Genomic DNA, 21,290 nt, shown 5'->3' with positions numbered 1-21,290 from the left:
AACCCTCCCTTAAAAATCTATTTTGTTTTTGTCCACGTATACATTCATCTGATCCTTATTTCAAAATACACAACTTCGCTCCTTGAACACACACATGCTGATTGTATATGGTTCTTACATATGAAAATTGGAAACTTTGTTGCATTGTTTTATCTCTGTAAATCTGCTTTGAAACACTCTTTATTGTAAAAGCTATATAAATAAAGGTGACTTGACTGTAAATTATGAATCATTGCAATAAAAAAGGAAATGGCGTTTGAGCATGTGAGTCTTTTAGTTTATTTTAGCAGGCTGGAGTCATCTTTACTCTCATCTGTGTCATGTAGCTGAAATAAAGATGATTTAATGCAGAAATTTAAACCCACATCTGACATCTGGAACAAGAACAAATAGGGCAATTGACTTTATGCACAACTGCACTACTTCTTGAACTTATGCCAGCTCCCTTGTTTCCTGTCTGCCATTATTGGCCAAATTGATTAGTTCAGGTGTGCCTGACCTCAGTAGTCACGGCAACAATAATCAGACACACCTGAATTAATCAAGCTTGGCCAATAATGACAGACAGGAAACAAGGGAGCTGGCTTAAGTTCAGGAAGTTATCTGTGCATAAAGTCAATTGATGGGTGTGGCTTGCTATTGATGGATCACGTGAGTAATAGGTTGCCACGCCCTCACGCCTGTAAACACATCATCAGAGCGGAGTCCTAGCCCTAGCGATTGGGAAGCGATTTCGATTAAAAAATTATGTGCGCGCCGCGGTTAAACAATGTGTGTGTGTGTATGTGTTGGTTTGTGATCCGCCATTCAACTAAAAGAAGAAGAATGTGTGTGTATATGTATACAGTATGTGTGTGTATATATATACCCAGACAGCAAACTGACATTGAATCAACGTGGAAACGACGTCTCTCATGAAATTGAAACAACGTTGATTTTGCTCATCGAATAAACGTTGAACCAACGTCAGACGCGGCATTCTTCAAAGCTAAATGAAAATCGAAAATTGGTTTGCTTTCATAACGTTGAAACAACGCGTTGATTTCAAGTTGATTTTCCGTTAGTTGTGAAAGAATGACGCGTCTGACGTTGGTTCAATGTTAATTCGATGAGCAAAACAATGTCAGATCAACGTTGTTTCGATGTCATATTTCCACGTTGATTCAATGTCAGTCTGCTATCTGGGTATATATATATGTGTGTGTGTGTGTGTGTGTATTACTATGGACCAGCATGTAATATTATAACCATCAGAAGATCTCAAGTTTGTTCTGAAAACTGGAATACTTGTGAATTTGAGATGCTATCACCCATAACAGTCTTCCTGTCTTTTTTCCTGTCATGAACGCCATCTTGGTTGATGTTATGCAACCGGAAAAGTCGTGCAAATTCATTACTGATGAATCTACTGAGTAAACCAGACTGAACTTGAAGAGAACAAATGCTCTGAGATCCGTGTTCTTTGATAAATCGCCGAAAGAGCGAGGAAACACGGTTTTTTTTTTAGCCAAACGCGTGTGCTGGCTCATTGAGACATGCGGGTGCCCGCGTGAGCTGTAGAGCTCTACTGCAGCCAGCAGCCAATCAGAGGCTCGCGTCGCGTCACGTGCTCAGTCAGTGCACGCGCACCCTCACTCACAATCTGCGCGGTCACCGTGGTGGAAAGCAAACAATGCATGCGCCGCTGCCAAGAAAACATCGAGCAATGGACGCATTTAACGCTCCGGTCGCTCTTTTGAGAAGAAGAAGTGGGTTTTAACGCAAGGTTAGTGTTTAAACGCATTGTTGTTTTTCGCCTGGTGCACGCGCGTCATAGCGGCCGCGTGCGGGGTTCGGCTCATGACGAGCACACGCAACACTTAGGCACGCAAGAAATGATTGCTCGTTTTGTTTACATAGCCTTATGGGAAACGAGGATTTCATGGGTGCCGTTCATCCAGTCTCCCCCTCCTCCTTTTCTTCTGAGAGAGCAGAACCCTTAGATGCTCTATGCCCATGCTTGTGGCTTTATGAATGCATTTTAAAAGCACACAGCCCTCATAAATAATGTGCTTCTTCTTTTGTGAAAAACATGACTAATTTTTCTCAGAAATTGCACGAGTTATTATTTATCAAACGTGCTTGTGTGCTTTTTATAGTGTTTAGAAAATAAACATTTAACAGAAAGCTCCACGTGATTTATTTGATTGATTGCTCTACACATTAAAAAAATTTAGTTTGTAAGTTGTAGTTCAATTGTGTTTGTGATTTTAACTAGAAACTGACACTCATTTAATCAAATTAAAGAACGTTGACTGTAATCTTGCAGCATTGGTACGACTATATCTTTGAAATGTCTTATTTCATCTGATTTACAGTCAGTCAAAAGGTCACTTACACATTGGATTTGTATATAAAATGATTGAAGTAATAATGGTTAAACATGATTTTGTCATTGGTGAACAGTTTTAAATATCAAAGATTCATGTAGTCATTATTGTTCAGCAAATTTAGTGAAGAACAGTTTTTAGCCAAAAAACAAATGAAACTTTATGATGTGATGAATGCAACTCATCTGCACAAATTGGAGAACAAAGAAATGCTATACTAAAGATTCGAACAGTATGAAAATCTCATTTTGGTAGTGTTAGAGTTTGACATGTAAACCATAAAACTGGACGTTATAAACCATGTCCTGACACTGTCAGATTATTACCCATAAATCCTGGCACACCCTACTTGAGGTTTGGTTAAGGGGTTTTCAGTTTAGGGTTTTCCTAAAATGTTCACTTTGGCTGGTAAACACCTTAAACTACCATTGGTCCGTGGCGATTACTTAATAGGTGGGTGTGTCTCAGAGGCTCCGCCTTCTTTGATGTGTATCAACTGATAATACTTCTTGTAAACCTTCTCCGGTTCATTTCTTCGCGTTCAGACGTCCTCGGGTAACAGTGGATAGCCGTTTTAAAGTAGAAACTGAAATTGTAATTCTCACTGGAAGCAACACTGATGGATGTTTAATACTGAAAAGCTGCTGCTTTAAAGTAATCTTCTATTGGATAAAGTGGCGTATTAAATAAACGTAACTTGACAGGAGTACCAAATTGCATCCATATCGCTAGATATTTTCACCCCCAAGCAAACAACGAAAAATAACTCCGCCTTGAGTATTTCAGTGCCTTTACATCTCTACAGAAGTGTTTTTGTACAAGATAACCAATAAAAGATTGTTTTACTAATCAGTTGTTGTTTATTGATACTTTATTAAATGTATTTCTAAAACAATCTTTTTTTCCCCATTATGCAGGTACAAACTAACAGCGTATCTTCAACCTCAGCTTAAAGAACGTGATCGTTACTTGTGAAGAAACAGCCAGTGTGGATTGTTTATTTGCTGTAATATTTGTGGGATTGTTAACCTGATGTGTTGACCATGCGCTCACAACAAAGTTTCATGGCATTCATGAGCAACAAGGAGAGTGCTTTACCTAAAAAAGACATCGATCGCCTGTGCTGTGCAAAATGCCGATTTTCAACAAAGGACACTGACCTGTTTGAGAGGCACGTTTCCCATCATAAAGAGGTCACGTTCTCCTGTGCTCTCTGCAGTTATGTTTCCTACTCTAAAACCGAGTCTCAGAAACACGTCGTCTCACACACGGGCTCATACCCGTACCGCTGTAGCTTCTGCTCGTACGGAGCGGTGCGGAGGGATTACTTGGTCAAACATATTCTTCGTATACACAAGAAGAACGCAGAAGAAGGCTTCATAACGGATTTTACTGTACCCACGCCAGCCGTCCCTGAAACTCTCGGGATGTCGGGTTGGCCTGAAGGGAACGGCCAGTGTGCAATTCCCAATTCCCAAGTCGAACATCCGAGTGGAAGTCAACCCAGAGGCAACAAATCATGTGCTATTGGTCGAGCAGTGAGCCAAACTAGCGGTAGTCGTGCACGTGTGACCTTCAGTTTGCCAACGCCAAGTGTCACCAATACAATTCCAGTTTCTAAGACACAGTTCACCAGTGCTACTCCCAGCTGCACTTCAACCGCAAGTCACTCGTTAGGCAACGCGCCTCACGTGGTTCTAAGGTCACGGGAGGAAAACGGCAACCTATCAAACCCCCTGCTCAGTGTCCATGGTCAAAGTAAGGTGGCTGGTCAAAGAACCACTTTGGAAAAGCCTATTCCGAAAGTCACATTCTCCAGAGTCCAGGATAGTTATACAGCACCACTACCGCAGAGCCCGAGAGTCCCTGAAAAGACTGTGCTTTCACAAACCCCTCGCAGAGTGCGGTTCCCACTGCCTGGTGAAATGAACACCCCGCTCAGAACGCTGCTTAACATGCCCTTGTCCAAGAGGAATGTTCCAAATGTCCCAATGGATCAGAGGGCTAGTCAGTCCACAACAGGGATTAATGTTACGATGCTGAAAACGAGTACAAATCCCAGTGGTTCGATCATAAGTCCACAGCACTCCACTGTCGAAAAGAGCAATCAGTCAAAGACAAACTCCAGGATACTTGTAGGATCATCAGCCGAGACATCAAATCCGTTATCCAGCGTCCAAGTGGAACTGTTAGCACCGCTGAACCAGCCAATTCAACACAACAAGCCTTTGACAGTGTCCTGTCCAGAGGAGATCAATATCCCTGCTGGGTGTTTGGTGGAATTGGTTGAAGTGAAAAATGTCAATGGGACTCGGGAGCTGGAGCTACGGTTGATCCCGCCGAATGGAGTCCCGCAAGGCCAGAAGACTGAGGAAAGACCTTCACCAGTTGCTACTGGAGGCAAATTGTCCTTTAAATGTCAAGTTGCTGCGACTGCCAAAGGCTGTCCAGTCAACCCGTCCACATCTTCAACATCTCACAAGGTCGAAGAGCAGGAGCCGTCATCATCCACTGATGTCCAGAGAACCACAAAGAGAGTTAATTCAGTACACAAACCACAGTGTTCTTCAGAGACACCAGCGAGGAAGAAGCTCAGCCTGAAGCCCAAAGATCCCGGGAGCGAGCGATCAGCGGTGGCTCGTGACGCCGCCGCTCTCGAGGGCCCAGAGTTGAGTTCTGGAGGCCTTCCCGTGATCTCGTCGGTTTTCTCTCTCTGTCCTACACCTACTTCGACCAAAAGCAAGGAACCAAAGGACAATGTGGGTAGTGCAAAGCAATCGGTGGTGTGTAGTTTTCTGATTAAAAAGGAGGAGGAACTTGAGGAGAAACACAAAGATGCTTCTGTGTGCCTCAAAGAGACTAAGACAGAGGTTGAGAATACTGAAGGCTCTACAATATCAAAGACTTGTAGACGAGGGAAAGCACCAGCTGGAAAAACAAGTAATTTAAAACAAGCTCCAAATCTGACCGTGGCTCAACCAAACCAGAGCATCGTCCCATCAGACAAGGACAACGTTTCGCATCAAGACAAGGGACATTTTGAATGCGAGTCTGGAAGGAACTTGGATTGCCGACAACAACGTCTCATGTATCCGAAAGTAGCTTTGGTGAGGATCCCGAGTTCTTTGTTGGAAGCCTCGAAGAAGCTTCCCGAGGCGCCAGTGCGAGAGGAGAGTTTGACGGCACGACCGGTTCTCTGCTGCATGTTGAGTGAGGAGAACTTGTCCGGTGGCCCTTCGGTGGCCATCAAGCTGATACTAAAGAGAGACTTTCGGGAAAGTCAAGAGAAGAACCAAGACCGAGACTCGCCGCCGCGTAAAAAACATAAAAAGGAAAAGAGAAAAGCCAAAAAACGTCGGTCATCGTCGTCGGTCGAGATGGGCCTTCCCCGTCTCCCATCGAAAGGTCAAAGAGAACTGAGTTTAACTCCTCTGAAAGCGGATCAGCTCGTCAGGATTCCCGGTCCGAACCAGCCGGTTGTGGTCCTGAACCATCCGAGTCCTTCAAATAAAACATTCAATGTCGGCGTCCAAACGCTGAAGGACTTTAAGTGGGTACGCTCGACGGATCACGAGCGGGAACCACCTGCGCAGAAGCAGCCTTCGCTCAAGATGAAACTCAAGAAAGTTCACGGAGAGAACTATCAGGTTGTGGAGTTGGTCCTCAACGGACTCTCGGATCAACACGTCTTATAAACTTCCCCTTGTAAAATATTTAATGTTGGTATCAGATTTTTATAACGGTGCAGTTGTAGAGAAACCTGACCCTGTGTGAGGTCATAACGTTAGTATTAATACACCAATAAACATTTCATGAACTAACATATTGGAGCTACTCTATGACTCTTCCAGCATTGCTTACCCCGTCCCACTCGACGGCTGCAATGACGAACACCTTCATTCAGATTCTTCTGTAAAACTGAACTGTGCCAATCTGTAGATGCTATAACGGACACGCAGAGGTTTAAACGACACTAATGTCTGTTTTAGGATGTGGTGTGTTCATGATTGTACAGGCTCATTTTAAATACAACTCACGTTTGTGTACGTCACATGTTTGGAGTCTCACAGGTGTGCAGTGAATAATGGGTGAGGTTTGGTTTAATCCACAATGCTCTGGCACACTTTCCCCCAGTGTCACAGACAAGGCTTAATCTAGTCCCAGACTAAATGCATGTTCGTTTTAACTGAAGGCGACTCTTAAAATAATAAGTGCTACTGTTTTGTCTCAAGATGTTTTTTTTTTTTTCTAAAGGCACGTTTATAAAAGCTTCTTAAATGTCCTAATTTAACTAATCCTGGCTTAACCTAAACCCTGTCTGTGAAACCGGGCCTTTGTCTTTGTTGTGAAATCCAAACATGTGACGGTCTAGTAAGTGTTTTTGCAAACCAATATTTAAACAGTGTTTGCGTATATCGTCCCAGTATTTCAGTGCACTGCTGTAGTGTGTTCCTTTTGTAGGATGTACTCATTAAAGTCTTGTTTAACTTCTTAAAACACTTTTTTAATCTACCTCAAATGATCAAACCAGTAAACTGTCCGTTTTCTTTTATTACTGTTCAAGTTATGTAAAGTTACAGCAAACTGTCCAAGAAGCAACTAAATATGTCAAGAGTTTTATGTGCTGTTTATCGTTCCAAGGCTTCATGAGCGCTATATCTATTTTTAAATTATTCATAAAGGCTAAACACTGTAAAGTGGGATGAAATGAAACCTGAAATGGATTAAAAGCAAATGTAAAAGCTGTTGTGTGCGTCTGCATTCAGCCAGTCCTAATCCGGTGTACGCCTCTTCCCGTGCGACCGACCGCAGCTCACACACAGGTAAGGGTGTGTTTAGTCCTTCATATACTACACACACACACACACACACACACACACACTGCCCAATGAATGAGCTTGTGTTCTCAGACTGATGGTTGTGTATCTACAGTTAAACTTCAGTCCACAATGCAAACCTTAAAATGCAAGCGCGGTTATTTCTGTCGATTAGCGCATTAGCATGTTTTTTTTGTAATTGACTAACATGCAAATGAGCTCTTGTTAAGGTCAAAGGTCAGTTGAAGTCCTGTAGATGTTGCTTGTGTTTGCTCAGTCCAGCAGCTCCGCCAGATCCTGCTTCGTGACGGGGTACATCAGGACACACTGCCTCTTCTGATTGGCCGCTGAGGAAGTCTTGCGTCCGTCGATGAGGACGATGGGGAAGATGGAGTGGAACTTGATGATGTCGGTGACCGAGTCGAACCTCTGAAAGACAGGAGGCGCGAGAGATGACGGCCGGCTCAGGCTAGCGTAGCGCTGCGCTGGCGGATACTCACGTCGTTGGTTCGGAGGCCCGTTCCCAGAGTGTATTTGCAGATGTCCTCGCTGAAGCGGATCTGGATGTTAAAAACCCGCTTGTCGTAAAACACGCCGAGGACCAGGGGCTCATGGGTAGTGTTCTTAGAGCAGTCGCGCACTAGAAAAGCTCCTTCCTACGGACAACAGTCTCAGTATCTACACACACACATAAACAGACACACGTTTCTGCTCATCAGGTGTGTGTGTTTTACCCGGTTGACGAGATGAAGAGCGTGTTCGGCCTCCACTCGACTGACCGACCCGACATACCAGTTCTGCTCTGCCAGCCCCTGTGGGACACACACACACACACATGCCGTGTACTGTTTGTTGTTGATTCATGTTATTGCAGGCTTTTGTTTTTGTTTAACTTAACGATTAATGACATCATCCCCCAACCCGACGCTAAACTTCGTCAATCGTTTGTGCTGTGAAACGTTTAGTTTGAGCTGCTTCGCTTTGTTAGATATTAAAAGAATATTTTTAGGTCATTCTGAGGTCACTCCACATGATCACATTCACCCAGAATAGTCTTTTGTGCTGATTGTGGATTGGATCTGGATTGTGCGGTAAGAAATCAAATCTGAATCACAATATCAATGACTGAACACCATGAAGTCTTTAATAAACGATACAGGCACTACACAACACTGATGTTCTATTAAATCATCTTTATTCGCATGACTTCATATGAAAATAGACAGAGTGACCATCACTAACTATTTTTGATCTTTTAAATAACATTTATAATTTGATTTAACCCCTTAACTGTCACCGTCTCGGTACCGGGACGCCTAACTTTACTTCACTATATTTCTATTAAATCCTAATCTAATTATGACAAATTATATATTGTTGGAAAGGTCTAAGACTTCTAAATAGATATTCTACCCCTGTTTTGTGTTAAAAATTATGTAGGAAGAGTAACTGATGAATTTATGACAAGAGTACACCTCAAAAAATCTGCATCATAACAGGAGTTTTGACCTTTGTCACAAAAAGTCGCTTTACCCACTTTTAATCATTGAAACTTCTGTTTTTAGGCTAAAAGTTCATAATAAACATATAATCTAGTATTTTTCAATAAAAAATAAAACAATTATTTTACAATATTATCCTCTAAAAATCATTATATTTATTATCCTCTAAAATATAATATTATTTATTATCGCCTTTTTTATTATATCACATATTTTAGTAGTTATCATAAATTAGGTATCATTTGAAAGCTTATAAACTCAGAATTCATCGTGTGAAAACTGTTTTATAATTAAAAGTTACGTTACTATAGAAACGGTACTTATTTTATCAGGCTCCTCCCCTTTTGGGCATCATTATATTTCATAATTTATGATCAAAACCTTTTCTAATCTTGACAAAACTGATATTGTCAGAAAGGTCAGAGTCTCAAGGTTCCAAATTTTGTGACAGAATTGATATTTGGACAGAAATGTATTAATTTGTTAAGGCAGAATGTATACAACTAAATTCAATGGAATTCAATGGCACCCGGTGGCTATTTTTGGTACTACGCCTAAAAAAAATCTCATGGGAACTTCAATTTTTGTGATATCAACTTCAAATTTGGAACATAACTTGATAAGATGTATGGCTTTGATTTTATAGAAATTTTAGAGTAAAAAATATTGTATAAAATATATATTTTATATAAAATAAAAAATATATAGTACAGTATATTTAATTTACTGTAAATTTAAACTTCCATAACTTTTTCATACTTTCATTTTTTTGAAGTGTTTTCACTTCAGCAATATTCTGCTGAGTGTTTTCTTTAAAACAAGACCAAACTTGGGTATTCCAAAGCATTCTTAAATTCCAACCATTTAAGTTTGAATAGTGCATTTTAACCCCCATTCTCAAAAAGGGGGGTGACAGCTAAGGGGTTAATGTCATATTTTTAAATCAGATGCAGCATTATTATTATTATTTTAATATCTAAAAACCGAAGCAGCACAAACGATTGAGGAGATTAGAGTGCCACACACACACACACACACCTGCGCAGGTTTGCTGTGGCTGGTAAAGCTGCCGTGAGCTTCTCCTCTCGCCGGCGGCCACTCGTGATGTTGTGTTTTCCTGGCGTGAGATTCTGTAACGAACGAGAGTGTTTGAGCGTCTGTCGATCTCAGCCGAGACAAAGTGCTTCAGTTCTTACCGGACGAGCTGCTGTCGCTCTCAAAGGCACTGCGGACACACACACACACACATCAGCACACACCGAGGAAGAGCAGCTGTAGAACAGAGGAAGAGCGGTCAGTACCTGTCCACATCCTGCGAGTCCAGATCCAGAGAAAACCTGTGAGACGCGCGACCTGCGGACGACAGCTTATTAATATCATATTACGTCATATTATATTATATTGTATTATATTATATTACATTATATTATTACCTGCAGAGGGGGGTGTTGTTTTAACCTCAGGGTGAAATAGAGAGAGATTATTCATGAATATTTTCTGATCACACAAAACAATCCTATGAATCTAATGTTGATTTTTGTTTATTTTATTAATGTGCTTTAAATACAATATTTGTTGGTCAAAACGATGGATGGACATTTGTGTGTGTATTTTCTGTTTAAACTTACATTCTCCGTTTCACATGGACTTGATCTGGGAATGAGAAACATCGAGTCAGACAGATCACACGTGTGTGTGTAAGTAAGTGTGTGTGTGTGTGTGTGTGTGTCTCACTGCATCCACGCAGGTCTGCCGGTGTGTGTTCTGCTCAGTGCCGGAGCCGGTCTGGACGGAGGCGAGCTGGACTGGTTCTGGTCGGGGGGGACGGCTTGCACTGGGAGCGCTGGTAAACACAGGTGATCTCTGGGTAACGATCTCACCGGCCTGAAACCACAACATGTTCACACCCGAGGCATGTGTGTGTGTGTGTGTGTGTGTGAGGTGTGTGAGGTGTGTTTGTGTGTGTGTGTGTGTGTAGATGTGGCTGGTGTGCGAGTCGATTACCTCTGAGGGACGGCGACCGCCTGTTATGAAAGAGATTCACACAGAAAATATGTTCACGTTCTTCACACTTTTGACACATATATTTATTTGTTATATAGCGCTGCCGCATCAAAGCAGCTTCACAGTATCAAGCAAAACACAATCATAATCATGCATGTATAATTATGTATGTAAATATTATATTTGGCTTATATCTATAAATGAAGTGTTTGGGGTATTTACCCTGTCAGCGGATCCCATGGACTCCAGTCTCCCAGCTGCACACACACACACACACACACACACACACACACAACACAAGCAAAATTATGCATTTATATAATATAATATATTTGCATTTAAAAAATAGCTAATAGTGTACTGGTGCCAGTAGATCATCTCAGATCGCAGTCGAGACATCTTTACACTCAACTTACACTCACACACTCACTCACTCACTCACTCACTCACTCACTCACTCACTCACTCACTCACTCACTCACTCACTCACTCACTCACTCTCTCACTCACTCACTCACACACTCACTCACACACTCACTCACTCACTCACTCACTCTCTCACTCACTCACTCACACACTCACACACACACTCACTCACTCACTCACTCACTCTCTCACTCACTCACTCACTCACTCACTCACTCACTCACTCTCTCTCTCACTCACTCACACACTCACTCACACACTCACTCACTCACTCACTCACTCACACACTCACTCACACACTCACTCACTCACTCACTCACTCACTCACTCACTCACACACTCACACACACACTCACTCACTCACTCACTCACTCTCTCACTCACTCACTCACTCACTCACTCACTCTCTCACTCACTCACTCTCTCTCTCACTCACTCACTCACTCACTCACTCACACACTCACTCACTCACTCACTCACTCACACACTCACTCACACACTCACTCACTCACTCACTCACTCACTCACTCACACACTCACTCACACACTCACTCACACACTCACTCACTCACACACTCACTCACTCACTCACTCACTCACTCACACACTCACTCACTTACACACTCACTCACACACTCACTCACACACTCACTCACTCACACACTCACTCACACACTCACTCACTCACTCACTCACACACTCACTCACACACTCACTCACTTACACACTCACTCACTCACTCACTCACACACTCACTCACTTACACACTCACTCACTCACTCACTCACTCACTCACTCACTCACACACTCACTCACTCACACACACACTCACTCACTCACACACTCACTCACTCACTCACTCACTCACTCACTCACACACTCACTCACTCACACACACACTCACTCACTCACTCACTCACACACTCACTCACTCACTCACTCACTCACTCACACACTCACTCACTCACACACTCACTCACTCACTCACTCACTCACTCACTCACTCACTCACTCACTCACTCACTCACTCACACACTCACTCACTCACTCACACACACACTCACTCACACACTCACTCACTCACTCACTCACTCACTCACTCACACACTCACTCACTCACTCACTCACTCACTCACACACTCACTCACTCACACACTCACTCACTCACTCACTCACTCACACACTCACTCACTCACACACACACTCACTCACTCACTCACTCACACACTCACTCACTCACTCACTCACTCACACACTCACTCACTCACACACTCACTCACTCACTCACTCACTCACTCACACACTCACTCACTCACTCACTCACTCACACACTCACTCACTCACTCACACACACACTCACTCACTCACACACTCACTCACTCACTCACTCACTCACTCACTCACACACTCACTCACTCACTCACTCACTCACTCACACACTCACTCACTCACTCACTCACACACTCACTCACTCACTCACTCTCTCACTCACTCACTCACACACTCACTCACACACTCACTCACACACTCACTCACTCACACACTCACTCACTCACTCACTCACTCACTCACTCACACACTCACTCACTTACACACTCACTCACACACTCACTCACACACTCACTCACTCACACACTCACTCACACACTCACTCACTCACTCACTCACTCACACACTCACTCACACACTCACTCACTTACACACTCACTCACTCACTCACTCACTCACACACTCACTCACACACTCACTCACTTACACACTCACTCACTCACTCACTCACACACTCACTCACTTACACACTCACTCACTCACTCACTCACTCACTCACTCACTCACTCACTCACACACTCACTCACTCACTCACACACACACTCACTCACTCACACACTCACTCACTCACTCACTCACTCACTCACTCACACACTCACTCACTCACACACACACTCACTCACTCACTCACTCACACACTCACTCACTCACTCACTCACTCACTCACTCACACACTCACTCACTCACACACTCACTCACTCACTCACTCACTCACTCACTCACACACTCACTCACTCACTCACTCACTCACACACTCACTCACTCACTCACACACACACTCACTCACTCACACACTCACTCACTCACTCACTCACACACTCACTCACTCACTCACTCACTCACTCACACACTCACTCACTCACACACTCACTCACTCACTCACTCACTCATTCTTATGTTTTATTAGAAGATTGCAGTATTTATTAATAATGATTTGACCATAAACATCAGACGGCTGTACCTGATGCACTCTTCGGGAGTCTCCCGGGCTTGATGTCTCTGTTGATGGGGGGACCTTTACATCCTGTGAGGGAGGAAGTGGCAGTTGCCATGACAACAGCAGGCCGTGACGCACAGACACATCAACACATCGATCTACACACTTGCTTATCAAACCGTATATATGAGATGTGTGAGAAATGTATTAAATTAAGATAATAATTAAAAGGATTAAATTTTGCCGTGTTTTGTGTAGTTGTTTTGTGGTGATTTTTGTGTGTGTGTGTGTGTTTTGTGTAGTTGTGCTCACCTGGCAGAACGCGCAGGGGTCGAGGAGGAGTAACCTGCACATCCTGCAGACACAAACACAACTGTACACACTTCGGCACAACACACACACACACACGATCATCAGAGACGACAAACACACTTACTGCGGTGACGATGCGACTCTTGGGGGCTCGTTCCGCAGGACAGCTGTCTGTAACACACACACACACACACACACGTACAGTTAGAACGCTGCTTATGATCTCTGAAGACTGACACACACACACACACACAGGGCTGTGTCTAAAGGGCGCTGCAAACTGCTTTTTGTTAAATGTTTATTTTATTATGGTATTTATTATTAAATGTTTAATGTGCTAACGCCCTCGGAACAGTCAGACAGAAGAATCCAACACAACTGATCAAACACGATCAGCTTTACAAGCGCCTCAGACTGCAGCATTAGATCATGAAGCGAGCGGTTCGTCATTACTCTGGCGATCCACTAGATGGAGACGTCATCATCACATCAGCCCGACACTCACGCTCATGCGTTTGAGGAAATAATATGATTGTACGGAGGCGTATTGCATTCACTTGAAGAAAAAAAATCTACTCTGTTTTTCTGAATTAACGAGTTAATTTTTCATGAGAAAAAATTTTTTTGCTCTGTTTTTCTGAATTAACGAGTTAATTTTTAATGGAATTTTTTTTTGCTCTGTTTTTCTGAATTAATGAGTTAATTCAGAAAAACAGCAAAAATAAATTCTCATGAAAAATTAACTCGTTAATTCAGAAAAACAGAGTAGATTTTTTTTCTTCAAGTGAATGCAATACGCCTCCGTATGATTGACAGCTGAAGGAATCTAATGTTTTGTATTGTATTGTTGTATTGTTTCTACATGCCACACACACACACACAGTGTGTTTGATTGCTTGACACTGTCCTGTGATTCGCACCAACCTTCATCCAGGTGTGTGTGTGTGTGTCTGATGATCCGCTCTCTTCTGTTCATTTCATCCTGAGGAATCAAACACATCTGATCAGTGACACACACATCCTAACTTTAACTGAGGATAGTAAGGAGAGTACTGGATCTTTAGACAGTGTTTGGGGCAGAGCTGACCTGTTGAAGAGAGATGTTGTTCATCCCTCCTGGGCTGGTGCTGCTCTTCTGTCTCGTTAGAGCTCAAACATGCCCATCTGGGGCTCAGGTCAGACTGGATAACCCCACCGTCTGCTAGCGGCCTCGCGGCACCAACGTCAGATATATCCCATCACATACAGCCTCTTTCATCTATATATCATACAGAGACTGTGTCTGTTCCCTGACTTTGGAAATCCAAAAAAAAGATTCAGAGTAAAACTTTTATTAATATTCAACAAATAAAAAACAGATATACAGATGAGCAAATGATAAAGCTTCAAATTACTGCAAAATCACACATAGTTAATGATATGATCTCAGATTATAATCTAGATGTGCTGTGTTTGACAGATCTGGCTGAAAACAAACGATTACATTACTTTAAATGAGTCCATCCGTCAAGATTACCTCTATCCTCTATCTGGCCTCATGTAAACTTCACTTAGCCAAAGCAGCAAAGCCGACTCTGTTATAAATATGTGAGACCTATAACCTCTGCCACTAAAGATTGCTTTATCAATAATCTTCCTGATCAGTTTCATCATCCCGGATAGCTTAGAAGAACTCCATATCGTGACAGAAACATTTAACTCTCTCTTTCCAGCACTTTAGACGCAGTTGCTCCGTTGCAAAACTAAACTAGAGGTATTCTGTATTTCATGGAAGGAGAGCTCCATCGCATACAGAGAGGCCTTAAAAACGGCTAGATCTGCTTATTTCTCAAACCTATTAGAAGAAAATAAACATAATCCTAAGTATTTATTTGAAACAGTGGCTAAACTAACGAAAAAGAAATCTTCAAGCCCAGAAGTATCCAAGCAACACAGCAGTAATGAGTTTATGAATCATTGTCTGATATTAGATATAGACGCTTCCGTCCACAGAGATCTACATCTTTAGCTCAGGGTTTATTTCCTCTTTAGTCAAATGTAGATGATCTAAGACTGAAACACCCTCAAAAATGAACAATATAGTTCATATTCTAAGCGATATTTCTTCAGCCACTTCAGGGAAGTCATTAGTGTAAAATATTTCATGAAGAAGGTTCGGACCCTCCCGAACGAGAAGTGCCTCTTAAATAAGGTCAAAGAGACTTTCTTAAAGCTTATTCCTCGATATTATCCTGTCAAAACCGTCATTGTGTCAACATTTAAATTAAGTATACAAGAAAATGTTGGCAAGACATTTTTTTCTTTGTTACTTAATTATTTTACTCGCAAAGTATTTTGTCCACAAATTTAAAACTATTAAAGTGACCCCCAATTTGTCTCACTTTCAAAACGACGTTAAGATCCATATCAGATCCTGATCTTCCTCGTGTAACAAAAAGGCCACTAAAACTTTGAGTATGCCCAATGTTTGGTGTTTTTGTATAATTTTTTTCTATTATTATTTTTATACTTTCTTTATTATCGTTTCTAATCGATACTTCCTTTTCGTCGTTCTCTAAATTTAAATGTGATGTAATATTTTTCCTTCGCTGTCCCCCCTTTTTTTTCCCGCTGTCCCTCTTTTTTGTCCCTCTGGCTCTTTTTTTGGTTATCAATGTCCACTTATGTATCTCGTAGGTAAATGTTTAATTATTATTTTTTTAAATGATCATGTATTAAATGCATGATGTCACTGGTCACGTGTGATGATATCCCAAAACCACTTGCACAGTGTTATATATTTCTTTAAATTGTGTACTTACATTATCCTGAATGTGTCCAAGAACGTGTAAACGGTGTGTCAGTCAATCTTTAAACCTCCGTCCTTAAACTCTCTGGTCCGGGTTTCTCACTCCACCCTTAAGTATATCTCGTCAAAGTATTTTTTCTTTTTCGTTTAAGGCTAATTATAGTGTGAAGATGTTTTATGGTTTCCTGCTGCCTCCTGCTACTTCCTGTTCGTCGGATCCACAGCTGAAAATCAAACGCTTCATGCTGATCTGAGAACAGCTTCAATTCAACAAACGCCATTTGAATGTTAAATTGACTCATGAGACGTGGTGTTCAATCAAAGTTCAAATCTTTTTAGAACTGGCACCAAAATATGAGTATTATATTAGATCTGTGAAGCAACATTATTCTGTCATGACTCATAATTACGGTTTATCATGTATGTGTCCAGCCTGACACCTGAGCTCATCTACATCACTACAGCTCAATCTCTTCAATCCTTATTTGGCAAATAATGTCTGTCATAGACATCGGTCCTCCTATCTCGTCTGTAGGGGAGCGCGGGGCACAGCGGGGCTAGTTGTAACACACTTGTTTTAAATACTTCCACACACAATAGCATGACGAAACTTGGTATTTAGGCCACTAGTTGCCATTTCAACACTATATAGAGAAAAAAATGCGCCAAAATCTTTGTAAGATATCACTGAACATTTAATCAACCATACCAAAAGTACATTTCTTACTTAAGTTCATTTTTCATCTCTATTTTTTGATGAAAAAATAGAGATCTGTCTTCTGTCTTCTAGCAGAAGACACTAGCAGGGTTTAAACCCTAGTTGTGCAGTTGGGGCATGTTGTCACACTGTGCGTTACAATATGCCCCTATTAGAAATATACTATTATATTCTATACTTTTATGAATTCTATTGAGAAAACATGAGAAACATGTAAATAAAGACTGAGAGTCAATGTTCAGAAATTCTTAATTCTTAATTTTTTTTCTGAACTATGCTGTATAGGTTTATTTCCGGGGTGTTTGTTGTCCAACTCAAAAATTTGTTTATTTTTTAATGATTAAAAAAGGCCATTATTTTACATTAAAACGTTAATAATAATTGTATTTTATTAAAAAAATATATTTTGGTTAAACTTGTACATTTTTTAAAAATTAGATCAGACAGTATTTTAAGCTGTCACATGGTGATGTTCCATCCAGTGCGCCCCACCTATGGGGCATGTTGTCACATTTCACTTCCATTCTTTCAGGGTAAATCAAGAAAAAAGTAAACACTGTATTAATAAAACACAACCACACAATTGAACTAGACATGTGGGAAATTAATGTGGGGAAAAAAAATATTCTAAACCCTGGGTAGATTTACACAAACTGAGAAAGTCAAAAAGCGTTACGTTGTGCCCATAGGGTTGTGGCCATATCTCCCCTATCTATAATTACACGCATCACATGTGAATTAAATACATCAAATCAATAATGCATTTGGTGTATTCTGTTTTAACTAATCAGGATGTTGTTGAAAAAAAAAATAGAACTGATTACCTGGAAAAGAGCAAATAGTTTTTGTTCACGGGAAACACTGCTTGACGCGACGCTTTCTCGGAAGTTGCGCATGCGCGTTTAGTACAAAGCGGGAAAAAATCACAACGCTCGTGAAATGGCGGCGACGTGTCCAACATCGATTAAAGTAGGTTTAGTTCGCTTTGCTTTTAGTGTAGACACGGTGTTTATTATTGTTGCAATTAGCTATCACAACTAATAAATATCCAACTTAATGCGACTAACTCCACAAAGGCAGCAAACATTTTTAATTTGAAACGATTCTTTTTGTGTCATTTTAACTTCTTTTAAATCTGAGCCAGGTTGCTTTCCTCAAAGATACAGTATTAAAACAGATATTTAATCAGTATCTTATCATTCTGTCATTCATCTAAACCTGTCAATCACAGTGTTAACATAGGCTACTCTACAATATCAGTGTTTCTGTCGTGGTTTCCAGCACAAATATCTAAACATTCTCAAATCAAGATAGATTTACTGAAGAAGAAACAACATTTTGATAAATATTTATTAAAACAAAGACTTTGTATCAGTCATTTTGCTTCTCCAGTAATTATATCTTGATTTAGGCTGTTTAGATATTGAAACGCGGAGGAACTCGAGCCGAATCTCTATCATCATCATCATCTCGCATATGAATATGTCGGGTTTAATAATCAGAAGTGATTTCTCACACATAAACTCCTGCAGTGATTTGAGTTTTGTATCCATCAACACACGAGTGTAATCTACATCGCTCATTACAACACACACACACACACACACACACACACACACACACACACTTCACTAATGAACACACTAAACCTCACATCATTTATGATTGACAGTTTCCTGTGTCCGTCATCACATCTCCTAAACACACACACACACGCACATAAGAATAAAGTTACCGTGAAGAACATCTCAATGAGTTTTAGTGAAAGGTTCTGTGGATGTTAAACGTCATCGATGCCGATAGAGAAGCGTTATTTGAAAGAGTGTGAGCAAGTTTAATATATCCGTCGTAACGCAGGTTATCTGATGACGGAACGGTCCTGTAATATATAGCTAACGTTATATCACACACGTTTGGAGAAGTTTGAGATCAGAGTTTGAGAAAACTCAAACCTTTCAGAATCATAGCGGCTCTGGAGAACATCTTACCTTCATCTGCTGAGTCGCGGGTTTGGGGAACTCAAGCGGTGTGTGTGTGTGTGTGTGTGTGTGTGTAATTAAAAGCCCCCCTCAGAAACTCTCGACTCACTTCCGGTGTGAGATTAACATCAGCCAATCCTCGGATGATCCTCACACACACTCGCTCGATACGAGAAACCACGCAGGAAGTGATCATTTCCTTCTGATCTATTTCTTTATACACACACACACACACTCCACAAAGTCACTCAAACATCACACACACAGTCTCTGTTTCTCTCTCTCTCACTCACACACACACACACACACACACACACACAGAGTGGCTGAATTTATCAGTAATTCTACTAAGTTCTTCTTATGTTTGTGGTTCTGCTGTTGTTGATAATGTGTGTGTGTGTGTGTGTGTGTGTGATGAGACACAGCGAGATCTTCTGTTAACCCGTTTGCCTGATTTGGTTGGCAAGAAATAATGTCTGTGTGGGAATCAAACGCCAGTTTCTGTAGGCTTGAATACATGTTCCAGTAAACACAGTGTGTGTGTGTGTGTGTGTGTGTGTGTGTGTACTGCTGAATCATGGGATATGCTGTGGAAGTGTGTCCTGAACGATCCTGATGACACTGGCAGGAAAACCACATTCATACACAGCAGATAATGTGTGTGTGTGTGTGGTGAGTCTGAGCATGATCAGTTACACACACACACACAAAACACTTACACATTATTAGATACACACACACACTAAACACTTAAACAAGATCAGTTACACACACACACACACACACACACACACACACACACACACACACACACAATAGTTACTATGAGCTTCACATAGTGAATCATTCAAACATCCAGATCTGATTCATCTGGGCCGATCACAGAACAGGCCACATCTCACACACACACACACACACACACACACACACACACACACACACACAATAAATAAAAAACATCATGAAATCTGACTATTGCACAATCACTGAGGAGAAAAACACGAGCAGAAGAGAGATCAGCCAACACACACTTGCTCTCTCTCTCTCTCTCTCTCTCTCTCTCTCTCACACACACACACACACACACACACACACACACATACACTCTCTCACACTGTCTCACACACAAACATACTCTCTCTCACACACACGCACACATACTCTCTCAGACACACACACACACACACAGATAACAGTGCAGAGCTGTGTGTGTGTGTGTGTGTGTGTGTGTGTTCTCGGGTTACTCTGCTGGTGTTGCTCAGTAACTCGGAGAACGGCCGGTTATGATTATAAACACAGAGAACGATCCAGTACTTCAGTCTCTCACAGAAATATGATCAGAATTTCCTAGAACACACACACACACACACACACACACACACACACACACACACACACACACACACACACACACACACTCCAGCACAAGACAGAAACCACAGTACACCAGATCATAGCAAAAATAACTTTATTAATGAACAATTCCTTCATATGAAACATGTAATAAACAGAACACACGGATCATGTGAAGAGAGGAAGCTTCTGTGACTGATATAAACACACACACACACACACACACACATTAGCAGCCGTGGATAACCGTATAACCGTTGTATTTGACATGCATATGCCCATATATCCGAGTACAGGTCTGAGAACAGCTCTCAATGCTGGAGCGACCCACGACACACACACCAGTTCTCGTTTACACACACACACACACACCAGTTCTCGTTTACACACACTATCACTTCATTTTCAGTCCGGGATACTCGCGGTGTTTCAGCCCAGAGCAGTATAATGTTGATCATGTTGCTTTTTATAAAACAAATATAGTGTTTAGATAACAGGAGGCAGACGGAGACGTGCTGATGTCTGAGAGTTCTGCAGGCCAACACTACACTTCAGGTTTATTAGGATTTACTATCAAACTCATTTATTATTATCAAAGAGAGTTTGACAGATATCAGCCGAAGGAGTCAGACATTACAGTAAGCACAAACTCGCTTCATTAGCATGTAGCTGCTTCTCCCGTAAATGCGTCTTGATTTGAGTGTATAGATGTTAGCGCTGGACACCAGACCGATGCAGTGAACATTCAAAAACTCG

General features: G+C 41.5%; 2 protein-coding genes across 2 annotated transcripts; one reads left to right on the top strand and one right to left on the bottom strand.

The window, feature by feature from the left end:
* Positions 1–1,611: 1,611 nt before the first annotated feature.
* On the top strand, positions 1,612–7,113 carry znf518b (zinc finger protein 518B). The gene is made up of 2 exons (XM_039655050.2): positions 1,612–1,765; positions 3,287–7,113. Exon 2 carries the CDS (start codon positions 3,413–3,415, stop codon positions 6,062–6,064), a length of 2,652 nt encoding a protein of 883 aa, XP_039510984.2. The 5' UTR covers positions 1,612–1,765; positions 3,287–3,412; the 3' UTR covers positions 6,065–7,113.
* Positions 6,903–19,331, bottom strand: clnk (cytokine-dependent hematopoietic cell linker). The gene is made up of 17 exons (XM_089135168.1): positions 19,191–19,331; positions 14,784–14,989; positions 14,621–14,678; positions 13,821–13,867; positions 13,697–13,739; positions 13,409–13,471; positions 10,915–10,949; positions 10,693–10,712; positions 10,423–10,572; positions 10,317–10,341; positions 10,122–10,146; positions 9,990–10,041; positions 9,885–9,913; positions 9,727–9,818; positions 7,921–7,998; positions 7,687–7,842; positions 6,903–7,615 (listed from the first exon to the last, which is right to left on the bottom strand). The coding sequence occupies exons 2-17, from the start codon at positions 14,805–14,807 to the stop codon at positions 7,460–7,462; spliced, it is 1,053 nt and encodes a 350-aa protein (XP_088991294.1). The 5' UTR covers positions 14,808–14,989; positions 19,191–19,331; the 3' UTR covers positions 6,903–7,459.
* Positions 19,332–21,290: the final 1,959 nt, after the last annotated feature.

This window comes from Pimephales promelas, chromosome 9 (genome assembly GCF_988280905.1).
Source record: "Pimephales promelas chromosome 9, fPimPro1.hap1.1, whole genome shotgun sequence".
Lineage (NCBI taxonomy): Eukaryota > Metazoa > Chordata > Actinopteri > Cypriniformes > Leuciscidae > Pimephales > Pimephales promelas.
This window is presented reverse-complemented; position numbering and strand designations above follow the sequence as displayed.